Here is a 17,037-nt window from a genome sequence, read left to right on the forward strand (position 1 = left end):
CGAGGCGCTGATGAGGATTTTAGCTTGGCACTTCAAAGAAGGATTGAAGTGTGCCAGTAGAAGCTGGCGAGGTCGTATATGTATATGCAAGATCAGTCCGCAGATGTGTGATCCATTACTAGGTACCTTACCTTATAGGATAACCTGGTAGCGGCGGATTGTGGGGGAGTCGTTGGGCTTTAGCTGGAAAACGGCCCCGCCTCACGGTTTCCAGGATCTGGATTCATTCGATAACTTAAGAGTAAGGACGGTAATGAAATAATGCGACATTCATTTCACAGCATTGAACCAGGTGCTTTTATCTGCATCTATTGAGTCTTGGAGTAAATGAGTCGCGCTTGGAATATGTATGCTGTTTCATCTTGCTTGTCACTTTTAAATCATAGTGTTGACTTTACCCACACCGACCACTGTCTTGTTTTGATATCTCCAACCATCTGTTTCATTCTTGACTGTTGTACACCGAATAAACTCTTCATATAAAACCATATTGAACGCGGGGTATCATTGAACGACCTGGACGTCAATCACTTCTTCGAGGTCCCAAATCCAGTAAAGCCCATTGCTGCCATCATATCGTCTTCGTCATGTTCACCATCAACACGAACGTCCTCTCCATATTCCATCTTCACCCTTGCCTCCTCCTCCTTTTTAATCCTCTTCCTTTCATTGTCCTCTCTTCTCTTCTTCCTCCGCTCTTCGGCTTCTTTCTCAGCCTCTTCTTCCCGCAACTGCAGTCGCTCGTGTAGGCTAGTCTGCTTCTCCTTCTCAAGCTCGTCTCGCCGTCGGATGTAGTACTCAATTCGTTCGTGGACTTCCTCTGCCGTCGCGCGCTTGACTTCAGTCGTTTGGCCTGTATTTATCAAGTGCTGTGGTGTGTTGAGATGCTCGATGTATTGCTTATTGTCTTTGAACGTGAGATCGCAAGGCTCACAGTAGAAACCAGCTCCTCGGCCACGCTTTCCGACACCTGCACCTCCGGGAACAAGCTGCGTTTTTCCGATTTGTTGTGTGAGGTCTATAATATTCCGGCGTGCTGATGTGTATGTTTCGTCGCCTGTCAGAGGCTTGTGGTATTTCTTGCCTGCAAGCTTGGCTTCATAACGCGCCTTGGACTCTTCTTTTTCTTTTGCTTCGCGTTCATTGGCTTTGGCAGCGTATTCGTCGAGATCATAGGTCTTTCGAAAATCGGTATCGCCTGATGGCGCGCCACCATACGCGCCTTTCTTGGAATCGGACATTGGGTTATATCAATATGTGAAGAGCAGCCTATAGGTTCTAGACTGATCATGGATGATAAAAGTTGGGACGCAATCACAGTGGTGGAGTTTATACCAAGTCTAGCCAAAAGTGGACTCACAAGAAAGCAGCATTGAACTTAAGGCCACGGTCTTAACATGCGATTCCGGCTCTCGCTTCTGCATTACAAACTGTAATCCATCTCTTCTATGCTCGTGCCGCATATGAAATCTTAGCATTGGGTCTATAAGATATACTTAGCCTTGGAGTTCTTCGAAACCGCAACATCGTCCTGGTGTTAAACATGACCCGACCCGTGCCATTTATTCCGGGCCAAAATTGCTTTAGAGCGACAGGGGTACTAGGCATGAGGTCACAGCAACCTTAGGAAGCGCTAAAAATACCCCGCCGCGGGGCATCTCTTTTTTTTGAGTTGCGACCGAGGGACAATTTTTCACCACTAAATACCACTGCGATAATCAGACGTAGAAGGATCACAATGTTGTACCTCGTAGGACTTGGTCTCTCCGATGAGACAGATATTACAGTCAAGGGTCTTGAGGTCGTCAAGAAAGCCTCCAGGGTCTATCTGGAGGCTTATACTAGCATTTTGCTTGTCGAGCAATCTGTCTTGGTACAAGCAACCATTCCCTAACCCAAGAGCCAATGCTAATTATGCTAGGAATCGTACTATGGACGATCTATCACTGTAGCTGACCGTGAGATGGTTGAGTCAAACAGCGATGAGATCCTCCGAAATGCGCAGAACGAAGATGTTGCGTTCCTTGTTGTTGGAGATCCCTTCGGGTACGATCTAATGATCCAACTTGCAGCTGTATACTGACACATCACAGTGCTACTACTCATACGGATCTCGTTCTTCGTGCCCGGGAACTCGAAATCCCTGTCCGAACCGTTCCCAACGCCTCCATCATGTCCGGGATTGGCGCATGCGGTCTGCAGCTCTACAACTTTGGACAAACCGTGTCCATGGTTTTCTTCACTGATACATGGAAGCCCGCATCTTTCTACGATCGGATAAAGGAGAACCGTCAAATCGGTTTACATACGCTAGTCTTGGTTGATATCAAGGTTAAGGAGCAGAGTCTCGAGAATATGGCCCGAGGTCGTCTGGTCTACGAGCCTCCTCGCTACATGACTGTCGGTCAGTGTGCACAACAGATGCTAGAAATTGAGGATGAGCGTAAGGAGGGTGTCTATACCAAGGACAGCCTGGCCATTGGCGCTGCTCGCGTCGGAGGCAAGACGGAGAAGTTCGTGGCTGGTACTTTGGAGGAGCTTTGCTCTACCGACGAGGAACTAGGGCCTCCTCTTCACAGTCTCGTCCTCCTTGGTCGAAGAACACACGAGCTGGAGCTCGACTACGTCCGGCAGTTTGCGGTGGACAAGGAGAAGTGGGATATGCTATGGAAAGCTGAGTACGGAAAGCAGCTGTGAACGGTTGCTAATATTGTCATGAATTCGTATCGCCTTTGATAAAAGCCCTATCGTACAAGCGAGATTTGCATTATTCAGAACATTACTCTCGCGAAGCGCGCCAAGATCGCACATCCCCTTCCGAAATCTCCCTCAATGTGTTGGGCGAAGCAGGCTTGCCAGTAACGGCGCTGGAAGCAATGTCGGCAGCGCGGCTCAGCAGGTTCTTGGAAACGAGAGAATAGGTGACTGATACTGTCTTGACGCGGATGATTCCGATGCGAGGGTCGTTCTCAGAGCCATCATGGACACCGTCACCGAGATCACCAAGCCAAGCCTTGAGTGTAGGGCTGTAGTGCTTGGAAACAAGGCTTCGATCTGTGCTAATACTAGCATTGCCAGCAATGGAGGCCCACTCTCCGGAGGCGTTGATGAAAGAAATATTGACGTGAGGGTCAGCATCGAGGTCGTCGGTCTTGCCAGACTCCGTGTTGGTGTGGAAGAGAAGGTCAATGCCTCCGGTCTCCTGCAATAGGGTCAGATAGAGTTTCAATTCCAACGAAAGGCACACATACTGTGGCAGCCAGCGCCATGCAGCGAGATACAAGGTTACCAGAGCCTGAGCCCCGGGTGGTCATCATGCCAAACTTCTCCTTGGTGATGAAGTGGACGAGATCCTCAATCTTGGTCTGGAGGGGAACCTCCTCGGCGTTTGCCTTCTTGTAAGGATCGGCAGGGGCATCGCCAGTGTTTGCGTTAGAGAAAGACATCTTGCTTGTTTTGGTAGGTATGTGGTGGGAGTGTTTTAGGTTGTTGATGTTTGAAGATAAGATCAGAGCTCAAGCACAAAAGCTGAAGCTTCCCCAGCCAATTTATATACCTCCTCCCAAGCAAGCTATTGCTTACACATCATAAGGCAGCATGCAAGCCATCATGGCACAATCGTATGCATTTCATCATCGATGTTCAGTCGACATGTAGGGCAATCGCAGCGGGGTGTTTGAGATCGAACAATGATAATGGTGACGTCAGCGTCCTTGATGGGCTCCTGCACGGAGGCATGAAGCTGTTGTGTCAACAAGCCTCGCGTCATTCTACCAATCAAGGACTACCTACATTGGATTTCGGGAAGATGAATTGGGGACCGGGCACAATGTTTACGTCTCAGTCTCACTGGGCTTCTATTGCTTCTATTTCACCCGCCTCGTTGATAATGGGAGCCAGCATCTCATGGTCAGCCCTGGTCTAATTAGTCCATTATTAACTCGAGGCTACCTATTGAGATCTACCTTAGTACCTTACTTCTCTGAGTACCGAGAAGCCAAAGGAAACGAGTCTTTCCGTTGTGCCATCTTCCGTTCAATGCAGGTTGGCCAATACCGTTAGGCAAAGACCCGCTCCGCTCAATACACAATACTTGGTTCAAGGGAGCTTGCATTGGATTGAATATGGCTTTGTATTCGTAGGAAACCCTTGCCGGTGTGTGCCCTTGACTTACTGAACATGATTGCATAAAAATCACTGCGAGATCCTGAATAATTATAGGGACATCTTTGGAGAGGACGCGAGGGATAATGTGACCAATGAAACTCAAGTTGTCTTTTGGTATTCATAACTCAACTGCAGTCGTTGAATAATGATCGTTCTACCCTAGCACGATCTTCGTCAAGGAATAGCATGGCAACCCTTGCGCTACGCAGCTCAAAATGCTATAGGCTATCTGTTTGTGAAAGACTTCCGATAGGAAGCTCGAAAGGGACCTTTGCTCTATCTTACCTTATGATTCCCGGGTGTTTTGTCTCCGTCTAGGTACCTACTAAGGTAGGTAATAAACTCCCTCTGTGGACCTCTGGAGATCTCGATCGCATGAGCTGCCACTTTTGGGAAATTTCAGTCGGCGCGCGGCAAAGACAAGTGCGACGGGTAGCACTCGCCCGGCGGTCCTTACCTAATTAATTTTGTGTTGCGAATGGTGCCTTCCTTCTAATCCGAGCCTATAACGTCACACAAGAAACAGCAGACTTTAGGGACGGGAACTCCACCCCACCTGGCTTAAGCAACCTCAGGTAAGAACATGCCGACCATCGACTTCCCTACGCACTTCCCGTGCAACACCAGCCCTCATCTTCCTCCATCCCAGATCATTCTACAATCAACAAGCCAGCAAAAATAGACACTGGAGGCATCGCGCCTTTGCTGTTGTCAACTGCAATTCGCAGATCTGATCGAAAGACAAGCGGGCAGCATTTCCCTGGCCAGTTGTGCCTTTTCCACTCTTCACCTCACTTAACTACCTACCCTACTCCCCTCGTTTCCCAGACCGCATCACAGCAAAAGAGACAAACCCTCAAGTCAGTGCCGGCGCAACAGGATTGCAGCATACCAACTTCTGCATTCTGTTCCCCATACAAGTCTTCCGACTAAGTACTTCATCTTCTTTCCCATTTTACTTTCATCTACCCTGTCCATCGCCATCGCCATCGACTGTACAAAGACCACCCCACCCGTTTGTGGTCTTAGTTTCTGGCCACGCTCACGACATCTTCACTTCACTTCCGATCAACGTAGTTGTTACTCATCCCCTCTCGTTGACTGGAACTTGCGATCGTTTATCCGACGTTGTTCGTTCAATTAGCCATCCGCATACGTCAACTGTCTTTCCAAACGTGACCATGACATCAAACACCCCCGCGGTTAGTATCTCAAAGATATTCATCCTGGAGTTAGCTGACAAGTCACAGACGGCTTACCCGTGGGAATGTCGGGACAAGGAAGACCAGGCCAAGGCTGCCTTTAACCATCCTCTCCGCCGTGCAAATCAGTCTCTCACCGAAGAGAACATGAAACTCAAGCGTATTCTGCGTGAAAACGGCATTTCTTGGTCTTCTGTCGCTCTGAACCACATGAATCAAGACAATCCTTTGAAGCGCAAGACCCGATCTTCTATGACAGCTCAGGAGCTTGGTCACCCGTACCTTCCTATGGAAGTCATTCTTCGTATTCTGAAGTTTGCTATGAAATCTCCTTTCCCAATTGTCGACCCTCTGTCCCCCCTTACACCCGAGAACATGTCTGACAAAGAGAAAACGCGAGGCAACCAGATTGCCATCAATTTCCTGGCTACCTGCAGGGCTCTTCACCTCGAAGGTACTCGATACCTGTGGGAGTCGAACAATTTTACTTTTACAACTCCTCAAGCTGTTCGCACCTTTGCCGAACTACCCGTCCAATTTCGTCAGGGTATTACCCATGTCACCTTTCGTGTTATTGCACGATACTATGACGATCAGCCTTGTCGCCGACACAAACTGGACCGCTGTTATCATGGCGATCTAAAGAAGGACCACGTCTTGAAAGTTCAGCAACGTCCAACCGAGTCTCCTCTCGTTCGTGGTGGCTTCCGGTGCTACACTTGGAACCAGATTGTCGACTTTCTCGAGGGGCTTCGTGCACCCTTCGATCCGAGTAACCGAAACAGGAAGCAGCCACGACCACGAATGCTGCCATCTCTTGTGTCTCTGCGCCTTGACTTGGTGAACTTTTCCGACACCCTTCTCCCCTTCTCCGGATCCGAACTTCACGATATTTGCTCTCATGAACTCGGCTGCACCCTGAACGAACTCCAAGTCACGGGTATGCCCTTTGATGATACTGGAATGAAGGCATCTGCCGAAATGAGCGGCATGCTCAAAGACGAAGGTTTGTATCTTGATGGCCCGGCTTCCTATATGGCTCACTCTAGGCATCTTCAATCTCTCTCTGGCAAGAAATGGTGTGCCCGAGTGATTCGGGCGTGGAAGCCCAAGGATGATGACGACGAAGACAGTGAAAACGATTCGGATACTGTTCATGGACACTCACACAGCCATGTCAGGCTTGGCGCTTTGCCCCCTGCCCCGACCGAAGAGGGCCACCCAACTTCAAACCGTGACGAAGAAACAGTCATTTGGAAGCGAGTGCCGGTCTCTAGAGACATGGAGAAGCGGGATTGGGTCCAGTTTTCTCGCTCTAGTGGATACGAGATTAGCGATGTCGATTGGGACAGCGACGAGGAGGGTATCTGCCCCTGTTGCGGAGAATCCCACCCAGGCTCGTCCTTCCTGGAGATTCTAATGGATGAAGACCTTACTGACTGAGAATCAGTGTAATGATACTATGGGACATCGGCGTTGAAATTGGGGAATCGATGATGGGATTGTTGCGAATTATCTTTTTATGTCCGAACATGCTTAGATACCCCTACAAGCGATGAGGATGCTAATGTTTTTTGTTGTTGTTTTTAACAAACTGGAATGGAGTCTCAGGAACAAAATGGTATGGAGAATTAGCGGGAAGGGAAAGGGCATCATCTCTAGACAGGTCAATGGTCAATTAAGTGCCCACATAGACAAAGGCTGCCGGGATCGAAGGTGTAACATGGAAACACTGAATATGAGTGACAGATTGACGTCTTACGACATGAGCAATTCATATATGGTCTATAGGGGTCTATGAATTCGATTGCATTATGTAACTGTGGAAATATCATAATTGTTGATCAGATGCCCGAGTCGTCCTGCTCCATCTTCATCTTGTGTGAGAAGTCATTCCATGCTTTGCAACCTTCTTCAATATCTTTGTATTCCTGGTCCGACACGAGGCTTGGGATTTCGTCTTCTCGAACAATAAATTGTAGGGAGAAGCCTTCAGCAGCATGCCAACCTATATGGCAGTGCATGAGCCACACACCTGGATTGTCGGTGAGAAATGCGATTACAAGGTGTCCTTTGGCAGGCAAAAGAGCAGTGTCACGTCGTGGTGGGTTTTCTGTGTTGAGGGTGACATTTGAATCGTAGGGACCGGGGCCTTGAGCGAGAATCTGAAAATCGAATCCGTGAAGGTGGATAGGATGAGAGATATCCTGTTCTGTCTCAATAGCAAGGTAGACCCAGACATCCTTTTTGGGAACACGAATGACAGCATTGGACTTGGTGAATGAGGCGCTATTATTGAGCTTGAGGAGGGAGGGTTCGCCCCATTCTGCTATCATGGTGGTGCTGTTAAGCGCCCATTTGATGATGCCATCTGAGTTCCAAGAGCGGTTGGCGTTCTGTATGACTTCCATTTCGGGAGGTCCAACATTACGAGGAACGACCGGTACAATGCTCTCGTAAGGCTCATCTTGGCAATGATCCTCGTGCTTGCGTCCTTTCGTCGTGGGCGTAGTGCTGTTCGATGCATAAGATACAATACCCAGCGCATTTTGAGGGTTGACGTTTCTGGTGCAGTCAAGTTGAGGGATAGCGCGAAGCCAAAATGACGATGCCCTTGAAGCTTGGTTTGCCGTGACAAGAACATCCATGCGCTCACCTGGAGAATGTTAGAAGAAAGCACTGGGTAAAGAGTTGTGAGAACAGTACCAATTGCGAGGCTGATGTGATCGGTCTCATAGGGCTCAACTGATACAAAGTCTACCGCAATGACTTTTAGAGTATGATAATCGATGGAAAACTTATATAGGGTATCAATCCCAGTGTTGATGAGACGTAGGCGATATGTCTTGCCCTCCTCGAAGTCCAATCTGAATCTCTCTCCCGTCTGGTTCTTATCGGTGTCATTTCCAAAAACATTAGTGCCATTGATTAGAACATTATCCATCAGCGCAGGACCCTCTCGCTGGACATCATGTAAAAGTTGATTGACAGTCTTGTGCGACCAGTCGCTGAGCATGATCGTCCCAACATCCTCATCATAGTTAGCGCTTGCGGGACCACGAATGATCAAACCACCGTAAACACCATCATAAGTCTGGAGCCCAAAATGAGAGTGATACCACGAGGTACCGTACTGGGTCGCACGCCATCTGTATGTTACAGAGGACCCTGGTGCAACAGGGCACTGGGTAATAGCAACAACTCCATCGTGTGGGTTTGTGTAATTTTGATGAGTGCCATGGAAGTGAAAGGATGAACCGTTAGATGAAGTCTTCAGATTACTTGTCATGTGAACGACAACATTATCGCCCCAGTCGGCAAATATAGTTGGCCCTTGAAAAGTTAGCTCCAATTTGACATACAATTCAAGCCTGCATTCTCATACCTGGTATCGTTCCGTTGATAGCTTGGGCGAATCTGGGAACTCCATCTGGAGCAAAGGTTATCTCGCTGATTTCAAGCCAGTATTCTCTCATCACACCAGTATCAGGAACAATCGAGTAGTAATCACTGTGGATATCGAATCCACACCATTGGTCTCGAGTAGTAGGTGTGTTCCCAGAGCATGATCCTTGATTCTGAAACTTGGAATTGATGGGCTCCGGCAAGGCGGTTAAGGGCGAGGCCAAAGCGATGAGAAAAATTGAAGACAGTCTGGACATTGCAAGTGATGAGTAAAGACTTTTCATTGACTTCAAGCGTGAGTTATCGTTATAATGCCTCGATAAATCCCTTCTTTTAAACCATTACTTCAACCCACGAGAACGGGACTCCCGCCACGAAGAACAGAGTCTCGTCTGATCATCATACGCCGCAACCGGGATCAGCGAGATGAATTCTAGTCATATGAATTACGGAAATACTTTGGGCCTCGTGGGAAGTCCTATGTCGAGAAGCCATGGCGTCGAATCGCACTTCAACGGAAGGACCGAATATGTTGATGGTGTCGGCGAATGATCGATTCTGACGAGTTGTCTCCTGAGATTCACGTGATTCAATACAAAAGAACTAGCAACCAACTGGTTTCCTGAAATCCCGATTGTGATGCACTTTTTCATCCGTGTCAGGGGCTTGAGGAAGAGGAGCATCGGGGCATTTGATAGGCACAGATCGCATCGGACCGGAATTGCCGAGCTGTCAACACGAGCTCATGGGAGTGCCGTTGCTAGCTTCAACCTGAATAGCATTACATCGGTGCAAAGGACTGAAGTGTTCAAGCATAGAAGGTGTATGATTTGGATCTTCCCATATGACAATATCATCCTGAATGTCTCTGGGCTCGCCGTATTCCGAATTTGACTCTTGTGTTCGGAGGAATGAGATCACGTGAGAACTATCACATAATGACCTCAAGGATTCATCCGACATAGAGAATTGATTGCTTTGACATGTGGCTAGCGCGAGGTCGTTCAGCTTCAAGGTGAGGCTTCATGTAAGTGAATGTATGGATCTCACCTGGATGCAAGGATAAGGTGACTACTAGGTAGGAATGGAAGTTGATCTCCACTGGAATCTTTCCGCCAACGTCACCTGACGTCGCGACTCTCCAGGCGCTTTGCGCTTTCCCCGGGCGCGCCCCTGCCTGCCGTCTGTTTGGGCGTGTATGAACTGAAACCGCGACTCCCAATTTGATATACTTTCCTGATCTTCAACACAACATTCAGGTTCGTGCAGTTCACAACTCACAACCTGCAACGAACGGTCCCTTTTAGTTGCTGGGTACTTAGTCCTGGTGCAAGAACTACAGATTTGCCTTCATCCGCATTCAATTCCTTTGTTTTAATCAAGGGACATAATCCATCACCAGCGATAAATTCGACGTACATAATCAAACGAAACCCTCAAGACTTTCAGTTACCAGCGCGCATCGACAACGCTCCAGGCCTCTCAGTATATTCTTCTATTCGAGCGAAGCAACGTGACGATGCCCCCCAGTCTGAAGGACAAAAGCGGCCGGCTTCTGGCTTTCGCCAATGGTGGCCAGCGAACGAACGAAGCTCAATCTGAGGTGGATGTTAAGCCCACGAAGTCAGAGCCACCACGAAATGTTCCCACAGCTCCTATACCTCGTCCTACTAGCTATCCTCGGGAGATCACGGGGCTCGGTGGTAGAAACACCGCACCTCCAAAACAGGACTATCCTTTCAGTCAGCCACCAACGCATCATTCACCAGTGCGCTCGGTCATATCTTCCCCAAATGGCCGGATTAAAGCAGACTCAAGTGATCGCCGGGTCGACATCTTCTCTGGTTCGCAACTTGACGAAAATTTCATGGAGTCTGGTCTCACAACTCCGCACAACGAGCCATCCGATCCCGTTAAGCTTGGGCCGGAGTTGACACGCGATCTTAAGAAGACTATTCCGTCACACCGCGTCCCTGACCGCCATCGATTTCATCGACCTCCGCCGACAAGTGACTTGTTCACTGTTGGTGATGATCTTCGCATGAACGTGGTCAGTAGGTCACAGCAACACAATGTTCATCATATGGACGACGGTTTCCAGGATGATGTAAATGTGAGGCACGGAAAACTCGATGGCCAATACGGGCGTGGCCGAACTCGACCAGACTCACCAGCACGACAGGACTCCAAAATCCCCATGCGTGAAGTGAGGATTCGAAAGTCACATTCCGGCCGATCAGAGGCCTACGACACGAACCAAGCAAGGAATATATCACCCAGGCTCCCTGAAACGCAATGGCAAACTCGCTACAGAAACGAGAGCTCCCGGCAGCCGACTGTCCACCGTTTGGATGATGAAGATGCTGAGTCTGCATCTCAAGAGGAAGAACATACAACGCCCAGGCCTAAGCCTGCCAAGCCGGTGGTTCAAAGAGCTCTCCTGGAGAGCTCGATGCCAACTACGACAAATTTCATGTCAAATACTAGTCGCCTCGACAGAAAGCGACGTCGTCCAAGTCCCGAGTACGACGATGTGGCTCTCAACTCTATGTCATTCGCCTCCCTGCGGCAGCAGCCTTTCGACTTTGACCCTTCCAAGGATGGGCAGAAGGGTACTGGAGTCAATGCTGACAATTTGGAAGACAAACTTGAACATTTTCGTCATCTGGGTGAAAAGGAACAGCATGACCTGTTTTCCAATATGTCGATGGAAAATTGGGAAACCTCGGGAGAATGGTTTGTCCATGAGTTCAGCGCACTCATGCAAAAATTGCTGGATTCGAGAAGACAGAAGCGCAGAATCATTCAGGAGTTCGAACAAGAAGCAGCCGATCGTGAAGAAGCTGTCCGTCTCAAGACACAGGCCATTGACCGAAAGCTCTCTAAGATGAAGCAGGATGGTCAGCGAGTGGTGGAGGATAAAACTGCATAGATTTATGCGCGGCGTATGGACAGAGCCGTTGGTTTTTCATTTTTCGGGAAATGAGTTTACGACCGATATGATTGCATTATGCCGGAGTTGAGTCTAATTTACTCGATATCAGAGCGTGAGATATCTTTGAGGTTCGCGGGGCACCCTGGAGCAGAAATGAGCTCACTTACAAGGGATTTGTTTTTAGAGTCGCTACGATGGTCACATCTTTGATGAAATAATATATATAATTTCGCTGAAAACGGTTCAGGGCCGTGAATGGTTCATTAGTCTGTCGTGAAGGTTTGTCGTGTTTGGTTTGTTCGGGTGTGAGTGGAGGTGAGGTGAGGTGAGATGAGTTGCTGTGTGGCCCCTTTTTATACTCGTCGGACATGTTTTACTTTTCTGTCGCGGCCTACTACCATCCTCAATTGACGGCCGGGTCGGTTGGCGAGAACTCCTTTTCTCATCCTATCAGTATAGAGCTCATAAGCAGGATAGTAGCCGTCAACGAATTTGACCACCTCGACAGATGTCATCCCCGCTTCGGGGTCACCCCTTTCCTCACGCAAGTGATCTTCTTGCTCCAGTCGCCAACCGTAGACGTAGCCGAGATCTTCTGCGTCGATTTGAATGAATGCGTCGAAGGAATCTGTGACGGAGTCATACTCGGCGAGCTTCTCATTTACGAATAGCAGGTCCTCAAGTTTATGTTTTTTGAGGGTTCGGTTGGGCATGTTAAGTCTCGCCTCAACATCCTCACGGGTTAGAGGCCGGAAGCCTACACACCATCCCTCCAGAATGATAGCCTGGATCTTGTCCTGGCCTGGCTGGTTCACAGGAAGCCATTCAGACTCTGGAAGGCGGTCACCTTTACCACCTTTGATGGCTTTGTCGTATTTTGGCAGCTTTGTAGGCTCCCCCCTTAGTAATGCCTCAAAGAAAGTTTTGAGGAGAGGCAAGTCGTGAGTTCCTGTACTTGTTAGAACCCGCCTATTTATCAAACAGTGTGATTCTACTTACCAGGCTCCCCACGATGCTGAACAAGGGCATTGTCAGGGTTGGCTTCAGCAAGGGCAACCTGATCCTGGCGAGTGAGATAGAACTCATCTATGCTACAGACAAGGGTGGGCACATGCTGGCTCTCGAGAGCCTTGCTCAATGCCTTGACAAGGGTCGACTTGCCGGCGCCCTGAATACCGTTGAGGCCGATGACAAAGGGGCGGTCGGGAGACTCTTCGCGGTGGAGTTTGAGCTGAGAGAGAATGAAGGGGAGGCAAATCTCGGTTTTGTCGTCGATGAAGTGGGGAGCCATGATTTAATCAAGATATGGATAAGCTACTGCGCATGTACAGGGCATGGGAGTGAGGACGATAGTACGGTATGGATATTGATAGCGCAGCCATAGGATGATTGAGTGTCGGGTGTCACTGTCAGTCAGTTGCTTTCTTTTTTCGTTGGGCAATTCAAGCCCGAGGAGACACGAGACACTAGAGGCACACACATACACACACACGCACAATGACTGGCCTTTTCGGGTTGATCAAATCAGCATCAGGCTTGTGGCCCGGTCTGGGCTTGGTTGATTTTGCGGGGAGGGAATAGAGGGAATTTGTGGGGATATGTCCGTAGCCGGACCCGGGATTGGAGGTCGGCAACAGAATTATAAGAGGATGCGACTGAAGGGAAAGCGTAACAAGACAATTAACGGCAAAGTGTTCTTCCATTCGAATTTGGATAATATTAGTGAGCATCCTATTTACGTATAATGAGGGAGAAGGGAAGCCAGACATTGCGTGTAGTCTTTAGTAAAGAAGCTGCATCTCCAACTAGATAGGTACTCGGTAGTAATCCACATGTAAGACTCGAAACGTCACTCGAGAATACAATCTGACAAGACGTTAGGTAGGTACTACCCCAGATGTGCTAATATACTACACAGTATTCTCTTACACTGATTTAGTAGAGACATGTGACATTGGCTGCTATAGGGTATTTCCTCCGCATGACCTCATCTGCCGTATCTCAGCTTTACATGTGAAGCCAGTCCCTTGCCAGACTCGGCCTAGCGTATTCCCCGCAACCAGTCCCCTCGGTACCCCATAGAAGCCGAGGCTTCCCCTTCACAAGGTTCCTTGGTATCCCCGACACGGTTTGAGTTGCAGGCCGGCCCAAGCTTGTTAAGAGCTGCTCGTTGCGCTCCCCGATTAACTCGCTTTGCAATTCTTCATTCTCATCCTCATCCTCATCCTCCACCTCTCACTCTCACCCTCTGTCCTTTTGCCATCATCTTAAGCGTGTCATAATATACCCCCTTACATATTCGAATACCACACCACACACACACACACATACACACAATGGCGGACCAGTTGAGATATGACGGCCAAGTTGTTGTCGTCACCGGCGCTGGCGGTGGCCTCGGAAAGGCCTATGCTACTTTCTTCGGCTCCCGTGGTGCCAGCGTCGTCGTGAACGATCTTGGCGTTACTTCCAAGGGCGAGGGCAACTCATCAAAGGTTCGTAAACCAGCCAGCAAGAGCAAACAGCTTCCCCAGGCGCAAAGCGCATAAAGCTAACCCCAATCGCGATAGGCCGCCGATGTTGTCGTCAACGAGATCAAGGCCGCTGGCGGCAAGGCTGTTGCCAACTACGATTCAGTAGAGAACGGCGAGCGCATCATCGAGACCGCCATCAGCGCCTTCGGCCGAATCGACATCCTCATCAACAACGCTGGTATCCTACGCGATATCAGCTTCAAGAACATGAAGGATGAGGATTGGGATCTGATCTACAAGGTACACATCAAGGGCTCATACAAATGCGCCCGCGCTGCTTGGCCTCATTTTCGCAAGCAAAAATACGGCCGTGTTATTAACACCGCCTCGGCTGCTGGCCTCTTTGGCAACTTCGGCCAGACCAACTATTCCGCGGCCAAGCTCGCCATGGTCGGTTTCACAGAGACTCTCGCCAAGGAGGGTATCAAGTATGGCATTCTCGCCAATGTCATTGCCCCTGTTGGTATGTTACAATCCCGCCTCATGAGCTTCATACACTAATCCAAAATAGCTGCTAGCCGAATGACCGAGACCATCATGCCCCCTGATGTGCTCGCCAACCTCAAGCCTGAATGGGTTGTGCCTCTCGTTGCCGTTTTGGTCCACAAGAACAACACAGAGGAGACTGGTGGTATCTTTGAGGTTGGTGGTGGCCACGTGGCCAAGCTTCGATGGGAGCGATCTAGCGGTCTCCTCCTCAAGGCTGACGACTCATATACCCCCGGTGCCATTATTAAGAACTGGAACAAGGTTGTCGACTACTCCAGCCCTCAGTACCCTACGGGGCCCAACGATTTCCTCACATTGCTTGAGGAGTCTATGAAGATGGGACCTTCAGAGCAGGGCGAGAAGCTCGACTTCACTGGCCGTGTCGCTCTCGTCACTGGCGGTGGTGCTGGTATTGGCCGTGTCTACGCTCTTGCCTTTGCCAAGCACGGTGCTTCAGTTGTGGTCAACGATCTCGCTGACCCCGAGCCTGTGGTTGCTGAGATCAAGAAGCTCGGTGGCAAGGCCGTTGGTGTCAAGGCCTCAGCTGAGGATGGTGAGAAGGTTGTCAAGGCTGCTATTGACGCATTTGGCCGTGTTGATATCGTCATCAACAATGCCGGCATCCTCCGCGACAAGGCTTTCTCCAACATGAACGACGAGCTCTGGGACCCTGTCCTGAACGTGCATCTCCGAGGTACCTATAAGGTCACCAAGGCCGCTTGGCCTTACTTCCTGAAGCAGAAGTACGGACGTGTCCTGAACACCACCTCAACCAGTGGTATCTACGGCAACTTTGGTCAGGCCAACTACGCTGCTGCCGTAAGTTCTAAATATGCTGCTCATCATGATGATTGCTAACCATTATAGAAATGTGGTATCCTTGGTTTCTCCCGAGCTCTTGCTCTTGAGGGTCAGAAGTACGGCATCTATGTTAACACTATCGCCCCCAATGCCGGTACTGCTATGACTGCCACCATCATGCCCGAGGAGATGGTCCAGGCTTTCAAGCCTGACTATATTGCTCCTCTTGTCCTCGCTCTCTGTAGCGACAAGTGCCCCAACCCTACTGGTGGTTTGTACGAGGTTGGTAGTGGCTGGTGTGGTCAGACTCGATGGCAACGAACGGGCGGACATGGCTTCCCCGTTGATGTCACCCTCACCCCTGAGGAGGTCCTCAAGAACTGGAAGGACATCGTCACCTTTGACGGCCGTGCCGACCACCCCTCCAAGTCCCAGGACTCGATCGGTAAGATCATGGCCAACTTGGAGAACCGCTCTAAGCCTAAGGAGTCATCTGGGGAGACCAACTACCTTAAGGTCATCGAGGAGACTCTGAAGAAGGAGGGCAAGCCTACGGAGTACAAGTATGAGGAGCGCGATGTCATTCTCTACAACCTTGGTGTTGGTGCCAAGCGCACTGATCTCAAGTACGTCTTCGAGGGCTCAGATGACTTCCAGGTCATTCCCACCTTTGGTGTAATCCCCCCTTTCAACGCGGAGATGCCATTCGAGTTTGACAACATTGTGCCCAACTTCTCTCCTATGATGCTTCTCCACGGTGAGCAATATCTTGAGATCCGCAAGTTCCCCATCCCCACCAATGCTCGCCTTGTTACCCGAGGTCGTCTCCTTGAGGTCATCGACAAGGGTAATGCCTCTATCGCCCGAACCTCCACTACTACCGTCGACGCCAACACTGGCGAGGACGTCTTCTACAATGAGGCCAATGTCTTCCTCCGTGGTGCCGGTGGTTTTGGTGGTCCTAAGCGGGGCGCTGACCGCGGTGCTTCCACTGCTGCCAACAAGCCCCCTGCTCGTGCGCCTGATGTTGTCGTTGAGTCACCTACCCATGATGACCAGGCTGCCATCTACCGCTTGAGCGGTGATTACAAGTAAGCTTTACTACCATCTACAATTTGAATCACAACTAACATGAGTAGCCCTCTCCACATCGACCCTGCCTTTGCCAAGGTCGGTGGCTTCAAGGCTCCTATTCTCCACGGTCTCTGCTCCTTCGGCATCGCTGGAAAGGCCGTCTACGAGCGCTTCGGTGCCTTCAAGAACATCAAGGTCCGCTTTGCTGGTGTTGTAATTCCCGGACAGACCCTTGTCACAGAGATGTGGCGAGAAGGCAACAAGATCATCTTCCAGACCAAGGTTAAGGAGACTGGCAAGCCTGCCATCGCCGGAGCGGCCGCTGAGCTCAGAACCGACGGCAAGAGCAAGCTCTAAACAAAATTCAGCACGATCAACGGAGTTTCTGCAATGGGATATGCGTGTACTATCATAAAGTTTGTATTGTAGT

The 17,037-nt window shown here is 49.7% G+C and overlaps 8 protein-coding genes across 8 annotated transcripts; 4 read left to right on the forward strand and 4 right to left on the reverse strand.

Moving 5' to 3' along the window:
- Window positions 1-527: 527 nt before the first annotated feature.
- Window positions 528-1,241, reverse strand: FSUBG_3593 (C2H2 finger domain protein; the record flags this gene model as incomplete). Its single annotated transcript, XM_036681490.1, has 1 exon — window positions 528-1,241. One exon carries the CDS (start codon window positions 1,239-1,241, stop codon window positions 528-530), a length of 714 nt encoding a protein of 237 aa, XP_036540957.1.
- Window positions 1,242-1,738: 497 nt separating this feature from the next.
- On the forward strand, window positions 1,739-2,697 carry FSUBG_3594 (diphthine synthase; the record flags this gene model as incomplete). Its single annotated transcript, XM_036681491.1, has 3 exons — window positions 1,739-1,873; window positions 1,922-2,046; window positions 2,094-2,697. The coding sequence occupies 3 exons, from the start codon at window positions 1,739-1,741 to the stop codon at window positions 2,695-2,697; spliced, it is 864 nt and encodes a 287-aa protein (XP_036540958.1).
- An 82-nt stretch (window positions 2,698-2,779) lies between these two features.
- FSUBG_3595 (blue-light-inducible Bli-3) lies at window positions 2,780-3,446 on the reverse strand (the record flags this gene model as incomplete). The annotated part of the gene is made up of 2 exons (XM_036681492.1): window positions 2,780-3,202; window positions 3,252-3,446. 2 exons carry the CDS (start codon window positions 3,444-3,446, stop codon window positions 2,780-2,782), a joined length of 618 nt encoding a protein of 205 aa, XP_036540959.1.
- Window positions 3,447-5,348: 1,902 nt separating this feature from the next.
- FSUBG_3596 (uncharacterized protein) lies at window positions 5,349-6,812 on the forward strand (the record flags this gene model as incomplete). The annotated part of the gene is made up of 2 exons (XM_036681493.1): window positions 5,349-5,369; window positions 5,418-6,812. The coding sequence occupies 2 exons, from the start codon at window positions 5,349-5,351 to the stop codon at window positions 6,810-6,812; spliced, it is 1,416 nt and encodes a 471-aa protein (XP_036540960.1).
- Window positions 6,813-7,213: 401 nt separating this feature from the next.
- FSUBG_3597 (laccase precursor) lies at window positions 7,214-9,031 on the reverse strand (the record flags this gene model as incomplete). Its single annotated transcript, XM_036681494.1, has 3 exons — window positions 7,214-8,025; window positions 8,076-8,702; window positions 8,755-9,031. The coding sequence occupies 3 exons, from the start codon at window positions 9,029-9,031 to the stop codon at window positions 7,214-7,216; spliced, it is 1,716 nt and encodes a 571-aa protein (XP_036540961.1).
- A 1,262-nt stretch (window positions 9,032-10,293) lies between these two features.
- On the forward strand, window positions 10,294-11,706 carry FSUBG_3598 (uncharacterized protein; the record flags this gene model as incomplete). Its single annotated transcript, XM_036681495.1, has 1 exon — window positions 10,294-11,706. One exon carries the CDS (start codon window positions 10,294-10,296, stop codon window positions 11,704-11,706), a length of 1,413 nt encoding a protein of 470 aa, XP_036540962.1.
- A 356-nt stretch (window positions 11,707-12,062) lies between these two features.
- FSUBG_3599 (ATP-binding protein pantothenate kinase) lies at window positions 12,063-13,000 on the reverse strand (the record flags this gene model as incomplete). Its single annotated transcript, XM_036681496.1, has 2 exons — window positions 12,063-12,658; window positions 12,709-13,000. 2 exons carry the CDS (start codon window positions 12,998-13,000, stop codon window positions 12,063-12,065), a joined length of 888 nt encoding a protein of 295 aa, XP_036540963.1.
- A 1,045-nt stretch (window positions 13,001-14,045) lies between these two features.
- FSUBG_3600 (peroxisomal hydratase-dehydrogenase-epimerase) lies at window positions 14,046-16,964 on the forward strand (the record flags this gene model as incomplete). Its single annotated transcript, XM_036681499.1, has 5 exons — window positions 14,046-14,204; window positions 14,280-14,706; window positions 14,755-15,551; window positions 15,600-16,624; window positions 16,673-16,964. The coding sequence occupies 5 exons, from the start codon at window positions 14,046-14,048 to the stop codon at window positions 16,962-16,964; spliced, it is 2,700 nt and encodes an 899-aa protein (XP_036540964.1).
- Window positions 16,965-17,037: the final 73 nt, after the last annotated feature.

Source organism: Fusarium subglutinans, assembly GCF_013396075.1.
Source record: "Fusarium subglutinans strain NRRL 66333 chromosome Unknown NRRL66333_c0000030, whole genome shotgun sequence".
Classification (NCBI taxonomy): Eukaryota; Fungi; Ascomycota; class Sordariomycetes; order Hypocreales; family Nectriaceae; genus Fusarium; species Fusarium subglutinans.